At 33.7% G+C, this 21,138-nt stretch overlaps 1 protein-coding gene across 2 annotated transcripts in view; it reads left to right on the forward strand.

Moving 5' to 3' along the window:
• Positions 1–6,823, forward strand: part of LOC133195809 (ubiquitin carboxyl-terminal hydrolase 15-like) — a 427,782-nt gene extending 420,959 nt beyond the window's left edge. For both annotated transcript variants that reach the window (XM_061331759.1, XM_061331760.1), the window contains exon 20: positions 6,391–6,823. In XM_061331759.1, the coding sequence (XP_061187743.1) occupies positions 6,391–6,495 (105 nt within the window). In that variant the 3' untranslated portion in view covers positions 6,496–6,823. The remainder of the gene's footprint in view (positions 1–6,390) is intronic.
• The last annotated feature ends 14,315 nt before the right edge of the window (positions 6,824–21,138 follow it).

Raw genomic sequence — 21,138 nt, forward strand, 5'->3', positions numbered from 1 at the left:
AGATAACATATTTATTTTAAAAACTCTTATAAATAAGTACTTAAAATTTAAGAAACAAAACATTTATGCATGTTTTGTGGATTTTACAAAAGCTTTGGATACAGTTGATCGAACTTTAATGTTACACAAACTATACCAAAAGGGCATAGGTGGGAAATTTTACAATGTTATAAATAATATGTACTCAAACACTAAATGTTGCTGTAACGATGAATCTTGCTATAGTGAACATTTTATAGCTACACGCGGGGTTAAACAAGGAGATAATCTTTCCCCAACACTTTTTAATATATTTATTGATGACTTCTACTCGCAGTTAGTTAATTATAACACAAACCCTCCTGAATTACAGAATATTGATGTTGGACATTTATTCTTTGCAGATGACTTAATTCTCCTCTCTACTACTAAAGAAGGTCTCCAAAACTCAATAGACTGTCTCTCAGAATATTGCATAAAATCAAAATTGACTGTTAACCTTGATAAAACTAAAGCAATGATTTTCTCAAATAAGAAACCTGACACAGCTCAACATTGTTTTTATTATAATCATTCAATAGTTCATCTTGAACATGAATATAAATATCTGGGAATTATTTTTACTTATAATGGTAAACTTAAGTATGCAGCTGAACACCTAGCTGACTGTGCAAGAAAAGCTTTTTATGCAATGAAACACTCTTTACCATTTCATAACAGCTTATCTGTAAAAACTCTTTTAAAACTATATTCTTCTCTTATTGAACCTATCATTTTGTATGGTTCTGAGATATGGATTTCAGACTTTAATATTAATATAAACAATTGTGATCAACTACCTTTTGAAAAGATACAGCATTTAATATTTAAAGACATCTTGGGTGTACAGAGAAAAGCTTCAAATTTAGCCATTAAATATGAGCTAGGAACACTTCCTATTTGTTGCAAAGCTTTCATCTCTATGTTTAAATATTATAAGAGACTAAAAAACCATAATAATAAAAATGGAATTAGAAATCAAACTCTTATTGCTGCTTTCTTAGAAGATGACATTCTGTATAATAATGATGTAAAGGATAATTGGCAGAGTCAGATTGATAAATTAAAAAAGAAACTTAAACTTCCATCATTAGATATCACTGATAGCACATTTAGCAGTTACTTGAAGAATTTCTACATAAAAAATGTTAATTTGCAACTTCAGAACATTGAATTCACCAAATGTGGTAAATTATTATTTTACAGTCAAATTAGAAAGAACTATGAATTACAAGACTACTTGAAATTTCCAATTAATAAATCTGTACGTTCTAAATTAACAAAACTGAGAATTTCTGCACACCCTTTAGAAATTGAAATTGGCAGATATTCAAAGCCTTGTATCCCAAAAGAATCTCGTTTTTGTCACTATTGTAAAAATGTTGTAGAAAATGAAATACATTTCATATATGACTGTCCTATATATAAAGATTTGCGAAAAAAGTATTACCCTTTGAACATCTATAATTTAAATGATAACATGTTGAAGGAAAATCATTGTAAAGTACTTTGTAATCCTGACAATGCAGTTCATTCTAGAAGGCTGTGCGAATTTTTTACATGAATGTTTTGAATTGCGTTCTAAAAATAGAGCACAATAATATATATTTAATGCATTAATTAGTTTATCTCTGTCCATATTATACTGTTTATACTATTTGCATAATGATTATGTATAACTTCAAGTTGTAAAAGTAGTTGACTTCACTGATTTGTACACTTGCATGTATGTATGTACTTTAGTATATGTTTTAGTAATCTGAAAACACACTGTATTTTTCATTTTGTTTGTAACATGGTTGTATGCCAACATGTTTGGTGAATCAATAAATTGAATTGAATTGAATTAAGAAAACAATAAAAAATAAAAATAAAAATCTTCTTCTCAAGAACAACAAAGCCAATTAGTCATACTGATATGGAATCATCCTCGGGTAGTGTAGATTCAAATTCAAATTTGTTCAAATCATGACCCCTGGGGATTAGGATGGGGCTACAATGGGGGATCAAATTTTTACATATTAATATATAGGAAAATTCTTTAAAAATCTTCTTCTCAAGAACAACAAAGCCACAAGTAGTCATTTGGTATGGAATCATCCTCAGATAGTGTAGATACAAGTTTGTTCAAATTATGACCCCTGGGGGTAGGGTGGGGCCACAGTGGAGGATCGAACTTTTACATAGGAATATATATATATATATATATATAGGGAAAATCTTTAAAAATCTTCTTCTCAAGAACAACAAAGCCACAATTAGTCATACTGATATGGAATCATCCTCAGGTAGTGTAGATTCAAATTTGTTCAAATCATGACCCCCGGGGATTAGGGTGGGGCTACAATGGGGGATCAAATTTTTACATAGGAATATATAGGAAAATTCTTTAAAAATCTTCTTCTCAAGAACAACAAAGCCACAATTAGTCATATTGATATGGAATCATCCTCAAGTAGTGTAGATTCAAGTTTGTTCAAATCATGACCCCTGGGGGTAGGGTGGGGCCACAATGAGGAATCAAAGTTTGATATAGGAATATATAGAAAAAAAATCTTCTTCTCAATAACAACAGAGTCACAATTAGTCATATTGATATGGAATCATCCTTAGGTTGTGTAGATTCAAGTTTGTTCAAATCATTACCTCAGGGGTAGGGCGGGGCCACAATGGGGGATCAAACTTTTACATAAGAATATATAGGGAAAATCTTTAAAAATCTTCTTCTCAAGAACAACAAAGCCACAATTAGTCATATTGATTTGGAATCATGCTCAGGTAGTGTAGATTCAAATTTGTTCAAATCATGACCCCTGGGGGTAGGGTGGGGCTACAATGGGGGATCAAATTTTTACATATTAATATATAGGAAAATTCTTTAAAAATCTTCTTCTCAAGAACAACAAAGCCACAATTAGTCATATTGATATGGAATCATCCCCAAATATTGTAGATTCAAGCTTGTTCAAGGCATCCTCCAGTAGTAGGGTGGGGCCATAATGGGGGATCAAAGTTTTACAAAAGAACATATACAGGAAATATCTTTAAAAAATCTTCTTCATTCTCAAGAACAGCAAAGCCATGATCAGTCATATTGATATGGAAGCATCCTCAGGTAGTGTACATTCAAGTTTGTTCAAATCATGACACCCCCCCCCCCCCCCCAAGGGTAGGGTGTTAGACAGATTTAAAATTCTGTTTTAAAGAACAGCAAAATCATGATTAGTTATATGAAGATAGAAGCATCCTCAGAAGGTTTATATTCAATTTCATTCAAGACATGGCACCTTGGGGTAGGGAATGCCTAGAACAGGCAATCAAAGCTTTATATATGAATATATAGGAGAAATATAGGAGAAGAAATCTGCTGATGAAGAACAGCAGGGCCATATTGACTCAGGTGAGCGTTGTGGCCTATGGGCCTCTTGTTTAACTTTTGAAATCTATCAAATGAAAATTCATTCCTTTAATGTTTTTTTTCTGCCCCCCTTGAAAGAAGGGAGGGCATATTGCTCTGCTGCGGTCAGTCGGTCTGTCTGTCTGTTGATCCACCAACAGTTTCCGTTCATTTTCATCACAAAGGTTGCACATACTGAAATGAAATTTAGTATACAGATTTATTATAAGAATATCTAGGTCAAGTTCTGTTTTGGGTAGAATCGAGCGATTTTTGACAGAGTTATGCCCCTTGGACTTAGAAAAATTCCAATTATGTGCGGTTTCCATTCATTTTCTTAGCAGAGTTTTTTGAAGAAGCTAGCCTGAATAAAGCAATCAATATTTATGGTAAGTATTGCGTGGCAAGTGTTTCTTTCACATGCCGGGCTTGTCTTCTATTAAAAAGAAAAGAAAACCACAAAAATAAGAAAAACTTTCTTTCTGGGAAAGAGTATTTAATAAACATAAATGGTATGAGATTCCTTAACTGTCGTAGGATGAGACGTTTTGTTGCAAAATGTTCCAGTCTTTTCATGAAAGTGTAACTAATCAGAATAGTCCACTTTTGGGGTAAACAGGAAAATAAAATATGAAGAAAAACTTTGAATTCACTTGTACTTGTTACAGTATTACTTGACCATATACGATATGTTATACGTACACTGTGATAAATATACATTCCAAAGCTTGAAAATCAGGGTATAAGAACATACTTTTTTAAAGTTTCATTGAAGCTATCACACCCATTCAATGACCATACATGCCAAAGAAAAGATCATTTCGTCTGCTAACAGTTATTGTTTAAAACTCAAGTAACAAAATCCGATGTGAATATGTTTGCACAAAATTTGGCTGGTTAGCTTTCATCCTATAATTCCATACTATGAAAAAAAATTAACCTGCCTGACGCTCTTTACATCAGGCAATGAGTGCAAATAAAATTTGATGATGGCTGGTACATTGCGCTGGTATAGTGGTTTCCATATTAAATTTTCACGCAGGCAATCTGAGTTTAATTCTGACAATGTCCAATTTTTTTTCCTCATTTTGAGCTTAAATTTACATTTTCATCTTTATAAATGATGTTTGATGGGTTTTTTTCTGTGTGAATTCTCCACTATTTCCAATTTTTTATTAAAAACATATATATATATATATATATATATATATATATATATATATATATATATATATATATATATATATATATATATCTATTATTATACATTATTGAAGCAAAGTTGTTAAAAAAAAAAAAAACAAGTGGCAGCTAGTGAGATCATCAAAAGTTGTCTAATGACATCACTTCTGGTAAAACAGGACTAGTAAGAAAATGCATATTTTTGAAGTTTTGGACATGTTATTGCATGATTTGAGTCACTGGAATGTCCAAACTCATTTAGACCGGAAGTAGTCAAAAAATGAAGTTTTTGCTCTAAAATCATAAGAAATAATATAAAATGATTTTGTAATTGAGTTTTAAGGGTTTTTCTGGCTTTAAGGGTTTTTGTGACTTTCAACATCAATCAGAAAGGACGACCAAATGGCCAGAAATGTCCATATCAAAAATGGAAGCTGTTGAAGAAATGATTTTTCTGTGAAATTATCAGAAATTTGCCAAAGTATTATCATTATTATGATATATAAACTCTTAATAAGTTTCTTAATATGACTAATATACTTATATAGCCATAACTTTCATATCTTTTGATAAAATGCTATAATACTCAGAATATAAAGATATAATGGTAGTGTAGACAAGATGACATGGTCAGCATGCATGTGCATGCATGTGTGCACATGCCCAATGAGTGAAATAACAAATATTCTTGATATAAACTTAACTTTTATATATTTTTTGATGCATTGCTTTAAAACTCAGAATATAAAGATAAGTAGTGTAGACAAAATGATGTGGTCAGCATGCACATGCATGATCATACAATGAGTAAAATTGCCAATATACTTGATATTGCCATAACTTTCATATCTTTTGATGAAATGCTTTGATACTCAGAATATAAGGAAATATTGATAGTGTTGAGAAGATGACATTGTAAGCACTGACATGCATGCACGTGCGCACATGTGCAATGTGTGAATTGACCAGTTTACTTGATATAGGTGTAACTTTTATATTTTTTTATGAATTGCGTAGAAACTCAGAATATAATTGAAGGATATATTTGGAGCCTAGACAATATGACAAGGATATATTTGGAGCCTAGACAATATGACATGATAAGTTAGCATGAACTCACGTGCATACTCATGCACTTTGCTCTGATTGGCTGAATAAAATCTCTATAACTCCCTTGTTTTTTGGCAAAATATTTTGGAAATTTAAAATATATGTATATTTTATAAGGTTCTACGTGTTATATACAAAAAATCATGAAAACATGCATATGTATGTGTGCTGCAATTTGATTGGCTGAAACACTAAATGGCTATAACTTCCTTTTTAACAGAAGAGGATGAAATTTAGAATATAGATAAGTGTAATTGGTTCCTAGATCATGCTATTATCAAAATTGAATACAAGACCATGTATGCACGTTTGCTGAATTCTGATTGGTTGAAACTCTTGAGGCTGTAACTCTCTTACTATTCAAAAACATACTTTGAACTTATGTTCATTTTGCTATATATGCATTATTATAATCCCTTAATACATTGTACTTCAGAAAATAAGTTACCATAAGTAAGTCTAAAATACAGAGAGTTTGCCTAATTTAATGAAGCTTACAGGGAAAGAGGCTCCAAAAAGGAGTTGGGGAGCATTTGGGAAACATCTGTAACAGTCCCCATTACAATTGGAACTAGTTATAGGGTAGTTTCAACTTTTTGAATTTATTTTTTTTTATGAGATATGTAACTGATCTTTTATTTTTTTATGAGATATGTAACTGATCTTTTATTTTTTTTTTTCAGTCAAAAGCTGCATATGTCCTTGTGTATCAAAGACAGACATTAGCCCAATCATCTGATGAACATTTAGTAAAAAATGAAGCTATGGAGACAGAATATACATGCTAGAAAAAGTTCTCATTGGAGCCAGTGGAGCTCAAGCAATTTGCAGAAATGCAGATAAACAAGCTCAAAAGGGTATACAGGTTTACTCTGGGTGTATTCCCTGAAATTAAATTGTCAGTTGAATGTACCAATTCAATAGCAGATATCATTATAAGCTGTAAAGTTGCAATTGAGGACTTTGCTTCTTTGGTTCTCCATATCACTTAATTAAATTTTGTCAGATTATGTGAACCTTTAAAAATTATTTCATACTTGCTTAAACTTTATAATTGCATGGTTGATACAGACACAGCTCTTGAACATTAAGTACAAAATAAAGTATGTTATTGCTCATGAAGTTTAAGTGTGTCACGATGTAGACTTAAGGTCACTGGCTAATAAGATGGTAAAATCTGTGAATCACTTGTCAAGTTTAATCTAAGTAAGCTGATAACATACTGGAGAGACTGGAGAGTAATGGCCTAGACTTAGATCATATCTAAAAGTTCAAGGTCCTATTTTGTTAAGTTTATGTTGTGAAAGGATATAGTAAAACACACTTATTGCAAAGTGCCAAAGACGGGCCATTTTGCTTCATTATAAACATAATTTGTTATATCCATTAAGTTCATAATACTATGCAAAACCAAGGGGAATGAAAATTACTTGCATATAAGTGTAAATCATTATAAAAGTGTTTGCAATAAGCATTTTTTACTGTAGTTGGAAAAGAGAAACATCAGTTTACCTTGTTAACACCTTAAAACAAGTAGTTTACAAGCCAATATCAAGGATATATGTTGGAAAAAATCTTTTCAGGAGAAACAGTGCCTCACTAAATCGTATGAATATGCCAACATTTCAAGGTTGTGCAGATTGAGATTTTTTTTTAGTCAGTCGGGTGACTTAGTACTATCTGTTTTTGTCTGTCATCATGCATCAGTCATAAATTTTTGAACATTTTCAGTTTTTTCTCTTAAACTACTAAACCAATTTCAATCAATTTTGGCATATAGCATCAATGGGAGAATAGGTGCTTTCTTTAAAAATCATTTTTAGCTCACCTGAGCTGAAAGCTCAAGTGAGCTTTTCTGATCACCTGTTGTCTGTCATCCGTCCATCTGTAGACTTTTCACATTTTCAACCCACTGGCCCATTTTAACCAAAGTTGGTACAAAGCACCCTTGGGTGAAGGGGAGTTTGAACTATTAAAATAAAGGGCCAAGCCCCCTTACAAGGGGAGATAATCAAGAAAAGACCAAATATGGTAAGGTCATTAAAAAATCTTCTCAAGAACCACTTGGACGGAAAAGCTGAAACTTTTATTGAAGCATCTTGGGGTAGTGTAGATTCTAAATTGTTCTAATCATGACACCCTAGCTTAGGACGGGGCCACAAAAGGGAATCAAAGTTTTACTTTCAAATGTATAGGAAAAAAATATTTTAAAAAATTTAAAAATCTTCTTCTCAACAACCACTGTGCCAGAAAAGCTGAAACTTATCTGGAAGCTTTTTGAGGTAGTGTAGATTCTAAATTGATCAAATTGTGGCCCCGGGGTAGGGTGGGATCACAATAGGGAATCCTAGTTTTTCATTGAAATATAAGGGAAAGATCTTTGAACATCTTCTCCTCAAGAACCACTGGGCCAGAAAAGCTGAAACTTATGTAGAAGCTTCCTGAGGTAATGTATATTCTAAATTGTCCAAATCATGACCCCTGGGGGTAGGATGGGGCCACTATAAGTATTACAAGGGGGAAAATCTGGTGAAAAACACCAGGGCCAAATTTACTCAGGTGAGCGTTGTGGCTCATGGGCCTCTTGTTACTTTCGGACATCAAACAACCAAACTGTGTGGCATGATTGAAATACAAGCATTGAGCTCTTAACATAAATTGTGAAATTCATGGCCTTGGGTGCAGGGGTTCTGGAGTAAGGATGGGGCTGTAATGCATGGAACAAAAGGAGATTATACTAATATATATATTTCTCTGTATCAGTTTTTTATTTAGACAAAAAGTGTTGCCATGGTTACTTAAATAGAAATTTCTTTTAAGTTTTTTTAGATATTACTCCTCTTACAGTTTTGATCCAATTTCAGTAAGACTGATACACAAATAGACTATACTAAGATACATAATTCTTTACATTGGTTTTTGATTTTGAGAAGTAGTTTTATCATGGTTACTAAAAATAGAAATTTCTTTGAAATTCTTTCAAAAAACTCTACTAATTTTAGATTTTTGGTTCAGGTTCAGCTAGACTTGGTACACAAATAGACTATACTAATTCTGTTAATCCATTTTTCATCATGACAAAACATGTTGCCATGGTTACTAAGACTGGAAAATTCTGCAAATTCTTTTTACATAAGTAGACTATAGTAAGATACATCTCTCTTTATTATAAGTACACACAGTAGATCGAGCTGCAGTCTTATCAGAGACTTCTGTTTTTCAAAAGTTGGGGCTAAATGTGAGGGATTAAATTTCAAATAATGCAAGCCATGTTAATTTAATTGATACTGAAGCATCCCAATGTTGTATTGATTCAACTTCAATTAAACATAACCCTTTTTGGAATAGGATCGGGCTACAAAATGGGGTTTAAATTTTTCATGAGAATAAAAGGTGAAAAATCTTTAGAAATCTTTTTTTGAAGAACAAGAGTGACTCAGGTGAGCATTGTCACCCTTTGAAATGTGAAAACATCTTTAAAATATCTTTTAAGATATAAAAGAATGATTGGTAACCATGAATTTGAGAATTTGCCGTTATTTTTAGTACATTGAGAACTAATACTGTTATTAAAAAAATTTATGCTATATATAGCATAAAGTATAATGCATTATTTTACATTTCATTTAAGGAGAAATATGGTTTAAATTAAAATTGGTATACGGTATGGGGTATGAATAAGCAAAATTAATACACAATTTCACTCATTTTCCCTTGGCACCTCATACTGAATTTGTGCATATATAACTGTGTCTTTAGTATGTAAATTATATTACTGTACACAGGGTTATTTTTGCCCCTTGTTATTTTTGCCCTTTTACACTTGCAAACAATTTTGCCCCGTTTTAAATTCGCCCAGTCACAGATGTGTTTAAGAAATTATACTGTGTTCTTTGAATTCGCCCCGTTTTAAATTTGCCCACCGGTGAGTAGGGCGAAAATAAAACGGGGGCGAAAATTTCCCTGTATACAGTATTTACATATTATATTTGACTTTTACACAAAAAATTATTCACTGTTTGAATTCAGGACTTAAGTAAGAGTGCAAATATATTTAACATTGCTAGTTATTGAGTTTTTTTCCACTTCACATTTGAAGATGATTTCTAGCTTTCAAAGCTCACTCATAGAATTATTAGATATTTGTACAATTTGTGTTCTGATTTATATTTAAAAAGCACAAAAAACCTTTTAAGATTATTATTATTTTGAATAGGTTTTGAAACAAATACATTCCCTATCACATAAACTTTCAAAACTGTAGTAAAGGTATATGTACCTATAGGTACCAGGTATTTTATACTTCATAAAAATTCTGTTGTTTATATCAAATAAATTCTTTCCACAATCAAAGAACAAGGACAAAAAATAGTCTTGAATAATTGAATGCTACAGTACGCATTACTGGAAAAAAACTAAGAAAGATTTGAATTTTGGTCCTTCCTGAATCAAACAAAAATTAACAACCCACAACAAGAAAAAAATCAAAGTATTGAAAGTACTGAATCGAGGTGACATCTTCCAGTAAAATGTGATATTGATTCCCAAGTTAACTGGCATATACAAAATCTTACATCAAGAGAACCCCCAATGAAAACCATTGGAAAGCAAAAAGTGAGCAATACGACAAATGCATTTTGTACTTATTTGATCTATAAAAAAAACTGAACTAGTTACTTTTAAACAAATATGAAAAATACTAACAAAAGAATCTTTGCCATATGAATGTGTAAGTAAACCATCTCTTGACTTCTTTTTTTGGGGGGGGGGGGGGCAAAACCAGGCCCATTTAGACATTTTTTAGCTCTTCTGAGCCAAAGGCTTAAAGAGCTAATGCTATGGCCATTTGTGCGGTGTCTAGTGTACGTTAACTTTTTAGAATATGGGCCATAACTCAAGAACTCCTTAGCCAATTATTGTCAAATTTGTCACAGGGTATCCTTGGCCCAAGGGCTCCTGTTTATACTAAAACTAGGGTTATGACCCTTAAACAAGGGGAGATAATTAGGAAAATAAAACCAAAAGTACTGGTTGCTTAAATATCTTCTTCTCAAGAACCCCTGAGCAAATTATCACCAAACTTACACAAAAGGATGAGGATATGTTGTAGATTAAAAATTTGCACAGGGATTTACCCTGGGGCAAAGGGTGTGGTCTCAAGGTCACTTCAAAGTTGACCAAAAATTACATTATATTAAAATGTTGATATTTAGCTTACTATCAAGACTAGGGTCATCAAATCTTGTTAGTTGATGCATCTAGGGACCTCATATCATGTTGACTCAAAAGTAGGTCACGGTGACCTACTTTTTAAATTTTGTGGCCATTCTTTTTCAAAATTTAAGGCCTATGTTCATCAAACTTTGTCAGTTGATGTATCTTGTGTCCTCACAGTACGTAGACTTAAAAGAAGGTCACCTTGACCTACTTTTTGAATTTTATGGCTAATGTTTTTCAAAACAATTAAGATCATTATTTTGAATACTGAGAGGTTTAGAATCATTAAATCTTGTAAGATGATGCAACTTGGGGGCATAAAACATATTTATTAGGGCCCCGCTCTGCAGGTTCCCTATAGTGATGAGTCTGTCTGTCCGTTCCCCCGTCCGTCTGTCCGTCCGAGATCTCTTGTCCGGAGCATATCTTCTCTCTCCTTGGCCCAATCTGACTCATACTTCACCCACAGAGTGCCTTTGGGTAAAGGGTGTGCAGTGACCTTGAACCATGTTTCTAGGTCTAAGGTCAAGGTCATAGCAGAATTATATGAAAAATCCTTGTCCGGAGCATATCTTCTCTCCTCTTGATCCAATGTGGCTCATACTTCCCTCACAGGGGGCCACTTGTCAATGGATGTGTAGTGACCTTGAGCAAAGTTCTTAGGTCAAGAATCAAGGTCAAAAAAAGCCTCTCTGTTTAAATTTTTGTCCGGAGCATATTTTCTCTCTCCTTGGCCCAATCTGGCTCGTACTTCACCCACAGAGTGCCTTTTGGGTAAAGGGTGTGCAATGACCTTGAACCATGTTTCTAGGTCTAAGGTTAAGGTCATAGAAGAATTATATGAAAAGTTCTTGTTCAGAGCATAACTTCTCTCCCCTTGGTCCAATGTGGCTCATACTTCACTCACAGAGTGCCACTTGTCAGTGGATGTGCAGTGACCTTGAACAAAGTTTCTAGGTCAAGGGTCAATTTCAAAAATAACCTCTCTGTTTAAAATCTTTGTTCGGTGTATAATTTCTTTCCCTTAAGTCCAGTCAGCCTCAAACCTTACCAATTGACTTAGGGTACGGATCATTTGTGATTTTCCTTCCATATTTCTGATAGAGGATATGCAAAAATTTTCATAGAGGATATGCAGCATTCGTGATTTTTGTGCCGTTTTTTGATGGAAGGTGTTGAGCACTCGTGATTTTCGTGCCATTTTTTATTATAACGAGGATAACATAAAGCCCTTTAGACTCAAACAACACATCCCTTAATAGTACAAAAATGTTCCTCTTCAAAATAAACCCTTTTCAGCTACCTTACATTTCCATGTTCATTGCTGAAAGCGGGGCCCTTTGAGATGGCCACCATCTCAATGATATCTAGTTAAAAAGTAGGTCACAGTGACCTACTTTTCGAACTTTGCAGGCATTTGATTTCAAAGCGATTTAGAGGCGTAATTTGGACATTTTGAAGCCTATGATCATAAAACTTTGTAAGTTGATGCATCTTGGGTCCTCAAAAAACGTCAACTGAAAGTAGGTCACCCTGACCTACTTTTCAATTTATATGACTATAATTAAATATTTCAAGAACTAATTCGCTTACAATCATCAAACTTTGTCACTTGATGCATTTTGGGTCCTTGGAGTACGACAACTGAAAAGTAGGTCACCCTGACCTACTTTTGACATTTTTGGCTGTATTTAATATTTTCGGGCACTATTTGGCTTAGAATCATAAAATTTGTCAGTTGATATATCTTGGTACCTCGGAGCAGGTCAACTGAATAGTAGGTAATCATGACTTTTCAATTTATATGACTATAATTAAATATTTCGGGTACTAATTGGCTTAGAATCGTAAAACTTTTTCAGTTGATGCATCTTGGGTCTTTGGAGCAAGTCGACTGAAAAGTAGGTCACCATGACCTACTTTTGAAAATTTATGGCTTTAATTAAATATTTCAGGTACTAATTGGCTTAGAATCATCAAACTTTGTCAGTTAATGCATCTTGGGTCCGCAGAGTTAGTCGACTGAAAAGTAGGTCACTGTGATCTTTTTAGCTCACCTGAGCTGAAAGCTCAAGTGAGCTTTTCTGATCACCCGTTGTCCGTCCGTCTGTCCGTCCGTCTGTCAACTTTTCACATTTTTGACTTTTTCTCTTGGTAAAAAGCATCCATGGGTGAAGGGGAGATTAAATTGTAAAAGTGAAGGGCCAAGTCCCCATCAAAGGGGAGATAATCAAGATAATACAAAAATTGGGAGGGGTCATTAAAAAGTCTTCTTCTCAAGAACCACTGAGCCAGAAAGGCTGAAACTTAGGTGGAAGCATTCTGGGGTAGTGTAGATTCTAAATTGTTCAAATCCTGACCCCCAGGGGTAGGGCGGGGCCACAATAGGGAATCCAAGTTTTACATTGAAATATGTAGTAAAAAATCTTTAAAAATCTTCTTCTCAAGAACCTCTGAGCCAGAAAGGCTGAAACTTATGTGGAAGCATCCTGGGGTAGCGTAGATTCTAAATTGTTCAAATCATGACCCCCGGGGGTAAAAGTATGTCAGTAACATACATTTTTATAAATTCTCAAACACCATTCATGAGTACAATGACAATCTGGTGCAAACATTTACTGTATAAAAAAGCTGAGTCTGCATTCATTGAATTTGACATTGTAATGAAAGTTTCAAAAACGATAATTTTATGATGCATCTTAAGTTCAATTGTATTCAGTATCATAAAAAGACTATACATATATTTATAATGGCATTTTTTTTATAATGAACAATCATTACTATATGCATAAATTTTTAATTTGAATTGAATTTAGATCAACAGAACATTTTTAGAGGTAATTATTTATACATGTAATGACCGGGTCATTATACCCCACTTGCAATGATTCCTAGGTCATTATTGCTGTAAACAGTACTTTTTGGAGTCATTATTGAGTTTAAAAAACTTCTTACAAGCCAATCAAATTTGAGTATTCTCAAAAGAGGTACATGTATAATAATATAAAATATGAATTGGTATTGTGCTAAGGGTTGGTTAGGGGTATGTAAGGTCCTTCATATCTTTTTCCTTTGTGACAAAAACTCAAAAATGAGATAATATGTCTTCACACAATAATACAAGATAATATTTTGATGCAAAGAATCAAATCGGCCACAAACGTTCCATGTACTGATCTTATGTCACATGATGCCTATGGTTTCTGCAGGCATGAATATAATAATGATGGACATCACAATAAATATGAAGTATTTAAAATTTATTGTTTTGTAATTTGCAACTCTCATAAATTCAAAACAAAATTAAGGAGGAATATTTTCTCAATTTTTATAAATACTGTTATTTTCAAGAAACTTGCGATCATATCAAGTTGCTTTTGAACATTATACACTCCTATGCTGGGGAGCACATGTAAGATTTTTTTTTTTTTTTGTAAAATTATAAATTTAATATTTGATTGAAATTGACAAAAATTGAAATGCATTAATAAGAATAATTAAGAGATAATATAAAACTATTTTTAAAATTACATATTCATTACTTTAATGCATGCTATCAATAAATAATTTAAATTTGGTTGCTATGCTTCGATTGGATAAAAAAATTAGTGTACATATTGTATAACCTGTGTTGCCTATGTCACAATGACTTACGTCAAAAATGTATCAATCTGCTTAACATTGCGTTTAAAATGTGTACAATTTGAAGGCATTTTTGAAGGAGAAATTGTCTTATTTTATACACTTAATGATGGAAAATTAAATTATAAGTAAGGCAAATCTCACATCATATTTTTTTTCTAGTCAGTATACATCCCAAGATCAATACCCATGCAAGTTTGGTTTAAGTAGGACTTGGAGTTACTTGGAAATAGACCTGCTCAAAAAAACTTTTAGCCTTTTTACTAATCAAGAAAACTTTGGTCAGTTCCAACATCCAAAGCAAGTCTGGAAGTTTTCATCCCAAGATGCATCATCTATGGAAGTTAAATCATAACAGACCGAAATTTTATACAGCTACTGCAAAAACATTACCCTGGTCACTCATTAGGGGTGGGACAATACACAGTTCTTGCGATACAATACGTATCTCGATACATATAACACGATACCATGCATATCTCGATATTATGATAAATTATTAAACTTTCTTTAAAAAAATTAGTATTTTATTTCCTTTTTTGTCTTGACAATAAATCAACAAATTATTCTTAGACTATATCAAATAATATGTGCTTTGAAATTAATGCCTGAAGTTCATCAATTTCATTGACTAAAAATTTACAAAAACAATATCTATAAACAAGTTGTTTAGAAATAGTTATGTGCTAGTTCATCAAGAACACTGACTTAAAATTCTTTAAAAAAAAAAAAAAGTACATTATTATTCATTGCTGGAAGTCTGTAACCACATTGAGTTTACAAAAAAAATTCATCCACAATTTGTTTCAAAATTTTAAATTCTTGAATTTTAGAATCCATGCTTTGTTATGAGCTGTTAGTACTAAATGGACTAACAATTAATAATATCAATTGTTGTGGAAACGGTACTTTCTGTATATAGCACGATTTACATACTGAACTTTTCTTGTCCCTTCTTCCGAGGATGCTTAAAAGTGAAAATGTTTAACCCTTATGTATGATTAATTAGTTCTAAAGCATGTTTTCAATATCAATATTATCTCTTCGCTTCTGCGGCTTCATACAAGCCGCCATTTTCCAATGGTGGCAGAGGATAGTTTTTTTTAATGCCAAACATATGCCGAGGGGGTACACATATACATGCGATCCATAAAAACATGTACATGGGGACAGTTTTCCAGGGGCTAATTAATTACACTTCATATGCCCATGGCTCACAAGTTATGTCAACAAATTACATGTAATCTGCGTATTAGAGTGCACATGTACCAAAAATGCACCTGGGGACTCCCCAAATTTTGGCTTGTTTTTCCAAGATTTGGGCCTCATTCATACCCATACAACCCACCCCCAGGCCCGAGCGAGCAGGATAAAACACCCAGTAGTCTGTAAATCAATGCAAGCCCTAATAAAAATTCACCAATTGATATGGGGTCATTCACCTTCCCTCTGAGATACACACCTTCTTCTAAGGCCTACTGCTTTTCAGCTGAATTTCCTCTGCAACTGACCACGTGTCTTAGTTTCGCATTTACAACTCTGTATATGATAAGCGTCATAGTGACACCTACATGTTGCACATCATTTTTTTCAGCAAGCACTCTGCTACACTGCAAATGTGTCCCATAATTATTCTAATCATTTTTCTACATAAAATATCACATCAAACAGGGGATATCTCAATTTTTTAAGAAATTTGACCGGGTCTTTAGTACGAAACTATCCCCTGCCACCAATGACAACTTTCATTTTCAATTTTTTGATAGGTCGTTCATGTATCGTTTCGTACCGATATTTAAATGCATGTATCGTAAACCGTATCTTAGCAGAAATTATCGGTATGTATCGGTGTATCGGTATATCGTCCCACCCCTATCACTCATCTGGAAAATGTAGGTCAGATTCAGAATCCAAAGCAAGTCTGGAAGTGTCTATCCCTATAGATACATCATCGTCCATGCTAATTTGGTTAAAATATGGCTAAAATTCACTGATGTGGAAAATCTGGGTCAGACCCAGCATCCGAAGCAGGTTGGTTAGTGTACATCCCTAGATGCATCATCCATGCAAGTTTGGTCCAGGTAGGGCTTATAGTTACTTGGGAGTGGACCTGCTTCAAAACACTTTAATCTGATCATTCACCTAGGAAATCTTGGTCAGATCCAGCATCCAAAGCAAGTGTGGTTGTGTCCATCCCTACATGCATCATCCATGCAAGTTTGGTCCAGGTAGGGCTTAAAGCTATTCGGGAATGGACCTGCTCCAAAAACTTTAACCTGTTCACTCATCTGGGAAATCTAGGTCAGATCCAGCATCTGAAGCAAGTGTGGTAGTTCCATCCCTAGATGCATCATCTATGCAAGTTTGATCCAGGTAGGGCTTTTAGTTAGGTACCTGCTACAAAAACTTGAACCTGTTCACTCATCTGGAAAATCTAGGCCAGATCCAGCATCCAAAGCAAGTGTGGTTGTGTCCATCCCTACATGTATCATCCATGCAAGTTTGGTCCAGGTAGGGCTTATAGCTATTTGGGAATGGACCTGCTACAAAAACTTGAACCTGTTCACTCATCTGGGAAATCTAGGTTAGATCCAGCATCTGAAGCAAGTGTGGTAGTTCCATCCCTAGATGCATCATCCATGCAAGTTTGGTCCAGGTATGGCTTATACCATATAACTGGTATTTCTGCGGCTGGAAATTTTTGCGATTTAACCCCTAAAAGGTAGCAAATTAATTTCTGTGCATTCAATTTCTGCTGTTGCATTATACTGCAAAAATTTATTTTTTGGGTGTGATCACCAAACTCTAAGAATAATCAGAACACTGCCATGTTTACGTTTCATGCATTCATTAAGACATATTAATCAAAGGTGCATAAGAACTGGTATTAAGCTTAATTAAACTACTATCTTTTAGTAAGTCTTTGTAAAATTATGTCGAGTCCAAAGTAAAATGAAAGTAAAATGAGTATCAGTCCACCCAAACAACAATAAAAATCTTTATTCTAACAGATGTTTATTTTATGCGATCTATTAAAATATTTAGATATATAGATAATGCAATTAATGCATTCAAGGCATATTCTAAAATACATTTATAATTAATTGCCATCAAAATTAACTTGGTGTTTATATTTTAAGCTAAAACAAAAAGTTACTTAATCAAGTACCCTTAAAATTGACGTATCAATGACAGGTGCCATGTGCATTGAGGCATAAAACTAATTCTGTTATTCATCTGCATTGGGTGAAATTCATTACACAATCAAGCCAAATTATGTACACAAGCAGTAATTATGGTCTCAAGAAAAAACACAAGATTGAAAAAAGAAATGTTAAAAAGAAAAAAGGAAAGCTACCATTTGTTGTTTGCAGCTGTCGGAGCTTGGATTAATAATTACAAAATTTCTTTTAATCATTTACCTTTATATCCATATTTAAAGAAATAGGTACAAGAAAAGATGTTTTTTTGTATAAATTTATTAAATTAATATTATTTACAGAAAGGTTTAGATTCAGTATGTTTTGGACAAATCTGCTGACATCTAAACTCTTCGAATTTCGATGACACCCAAATTTTCTCGCTAATGAGGACGCATCCACTCATGAGTCTGCAGATGCATCATTTTAATAACCTTGCGTCCCAAATAATTTTGCTGCTTCAAGTACGCAGGTTCTTGCGTTAATGAGAATCTTGTGACATACGCACCACTTATGATAATTTTATGTATAAAATATCTGAATATTGAAAAATATGTTGTGATTGTAATTTTTGCGGATTTGTCCTTTCGGCAAAATCCACCAAAAATTGGACAACCACAGAAAATACCTGTTATACGGCAGTTACTTGTGAATAGATCTGCTCAAAAAAATTTAAACATGGTCACTCATCTGGAAAATCTGGGTCAGATCCAGCATCCAAAGCAAGCATGGTAGTGTCCATCCCTAAATGCATCATCCATGCAAGTTTGGTCCAGGTAGGGCTTTATAATTACTTGGGAATGGACCTACTCCAAAAACTTTAACCTGGTCACTCATCTGGAAAATCTAAGTCAGATCCAGCATTCAAAGCAATCGTGATAGTGTTCATCCCTACATGCATTGTCTATGTTTGATCCAGGTAGGGCTTAAAGTTACTTGGGAATGGACTTGCTCCTAAAACTTTAACCTGAATGCCGACATTAACGCGGATGCTGGGGGTGTAGCATAAGCTCATCTCAACTTCGTCGAAGTGAGCTAAAAATAACACCTTATTTCCCCATGTACACTTTTTAAAACAACCAGGAATTGATTAATTGGCCACTGCTGCGGCTGATAACGAAAGTCACATGATATGCTGGATCATGAGCTTACACTTGCTTATATCAGTATAAAAAAGTTTCCAACGCCCAAGAGAGCTGGCAAACAATGGCTGCGACTGTTTGGGCCAGCTGCATGATTTTGAAGCTTGTAAATAAAGCTGCTCAAAGAATGAGCAAACTGTCTTATTATCAAATAAAACAGGCCACCTTAGAGAAACCTACAAAGGAATCATAGAGTCAGAGAGACATAATTGCTGTAACAAAAAGAAATACTTAGTATGTGTCTATGCGAGGATGGGGATTAAAGGTGGGGGTGGGGATAGGGCTTTAAATTAAAGGTAATCAGAGAATACAGAGCTCACCTCAACAAATGTTGTCTTTAAGTAAGGTAAAGTCCCACACTAAACTAATAATCTAGTAATGTGCATCCCTAGATGCAACATTTATGCAATTTTGGTCTGATAGGGCTTGCAGTTACTTGGGAATGGACTTATTTAAAAACTTTAAACTAGTCACTCACCCAGAAAATGTAAGTCAAATCCAGCATCTGAAGCAAGTTTGAGAGTGTTCATCAACTTGATTCATCATTCATGCAAGTTTGGTTCAGAGAGGCCTTATAGTTACTTGGAAATGAGATCTGCTCCAAAAACTTTAACCTGGTCACTTATCCGTAAAATATAGGTCAGATCCAGCATCCGAAGCAAGTCCAGTAAGGTGCATCCTTAGATGTATCATCCATGCAAGTTTGGTCAATATAAGGTTTATAGTTACTTGGAAATGAGATTTGCTCAAAAAATTTTAACCTGGTCACTCCTCTGGAAAATATAGGTCAGATCTAGCATTTGAAGCAAGTCCAGTAGTGTGCATCATTAGGTGTATTATCCATGCAAGTTTGGTCAATATAGGGCCTATAGTTACTTGGAAATGAGACCTGCTTCAAAAATTTTAACCTGCACCAAAAACTTTAACCTGCTCCAAAAACATTAACCTGGTCATTTAGCTGAAATTGCAGCGTCTGAGACATTGACTGGTACAATGAAACAACTACAAGCATCTCTGATTGATATAGGGCATAGAAGTACTTGAAAAGAAAACTGCTCCAAAAACTTTATCCTGGGACGCCGACACCGAGAGTATTACATAAGCTCCCCCAACTTCGTTGAGGTGAGCTAAAAATTCAGACTAAATCAATGACATATCTAGAATATACAGATAAAAGAAGGCTGGTAATAGGGCCTGTTGATATGACATGAAATTGTTTTGAATGTATCTGAATATATCTAAAACTTTCCCAAAAATAAAGTCTCTTAGTTCTGTGGATCAAAAGTTATAGATAAGGTAAAGGTTTAATTATGATAATACTTGTATATACAGAATGACACATGGTCTGACAGGACTGAGTAAACATAGGTAATCAGAGATTACAGAACTCTTCTCAACAAATGTTGTCTGAGTAAGGCAAAGCCCCTCACTAAACTAATAATTAGGGATGTTAATTTTATTCGGACAGCTTAGTCGAATAGTCAGAGGCTTTAGTCGAATGATAGTCGAATATTCTTTGAAATTTAAATTAATTTTTCATGTTATTTTCACTATTTGTCTTCTATAAACTAGTTTCGCAATATCTAACCTACGCTATTACCATTATACAAGGAAGTTCTGAATCGTAAACATTTACGTAGTAATATAAATACATGTACATGTTTCCAATGTACTTGATTTCAAATATAATATTTACTGCACAATTTATCTAAATACAGGATATTAAACGCTCGCATTTGTCCTTTCTTTTCATAACGCTAGTACATGAACCCATTAACTGAAGCCATTTCTATGTGTCGTGACAGACCTGTGACTGGTAAACAATTAAAGCGTGCCTCTTATGAAAACAGAGAGGGCTTGCCATAAATTTTAATTATGAGATTTTTTGCAAACGATCAATAAAATCTTAAAATGACTGTATGACATTAACATCAGAAAGAAACATCGTTTTATTACGCTTATAACTGTCCCCATATATTTACAATTTTGTAACAATTGTTTATTTATTCTTTATGAATAGTTGCATTACATCAGATCTTATGGAATTGCAGGTTGAAACTTTTTAATTTTAATCTGCAAAACCAAACAATTCTTGAATGCCCTCTCCATTTACACAAATCAGAGGTAGAAAATCCTTGATAATCATGTTTGTGATAGCAACATTTTTCTTTCCAGCTTTGCTTTTTTGGCATTTTTGTGGAGAACTTACTAGGAAAGTTTAAATGTGATA

The sequence above is a fragment of the Saccostrea echinata genome, unplaced genomic scaffold, assembly GCF_033153115.1.
Source record: "Saccostrea echinata isolate AGI-Se365-2 ecotype Australia unplaced genomic scaffold, CSIRO_AGI_Sech_v1 ptg000029l, whole genome shotgun sequence".
Classification (NCBI taxonomy): domain Eukaryota; kingdom Metazoa; phylum Mollusca; class Bivalvia; order Ostreida; family Ostreidae; genus Saccostrea; species Saccostrea echinata.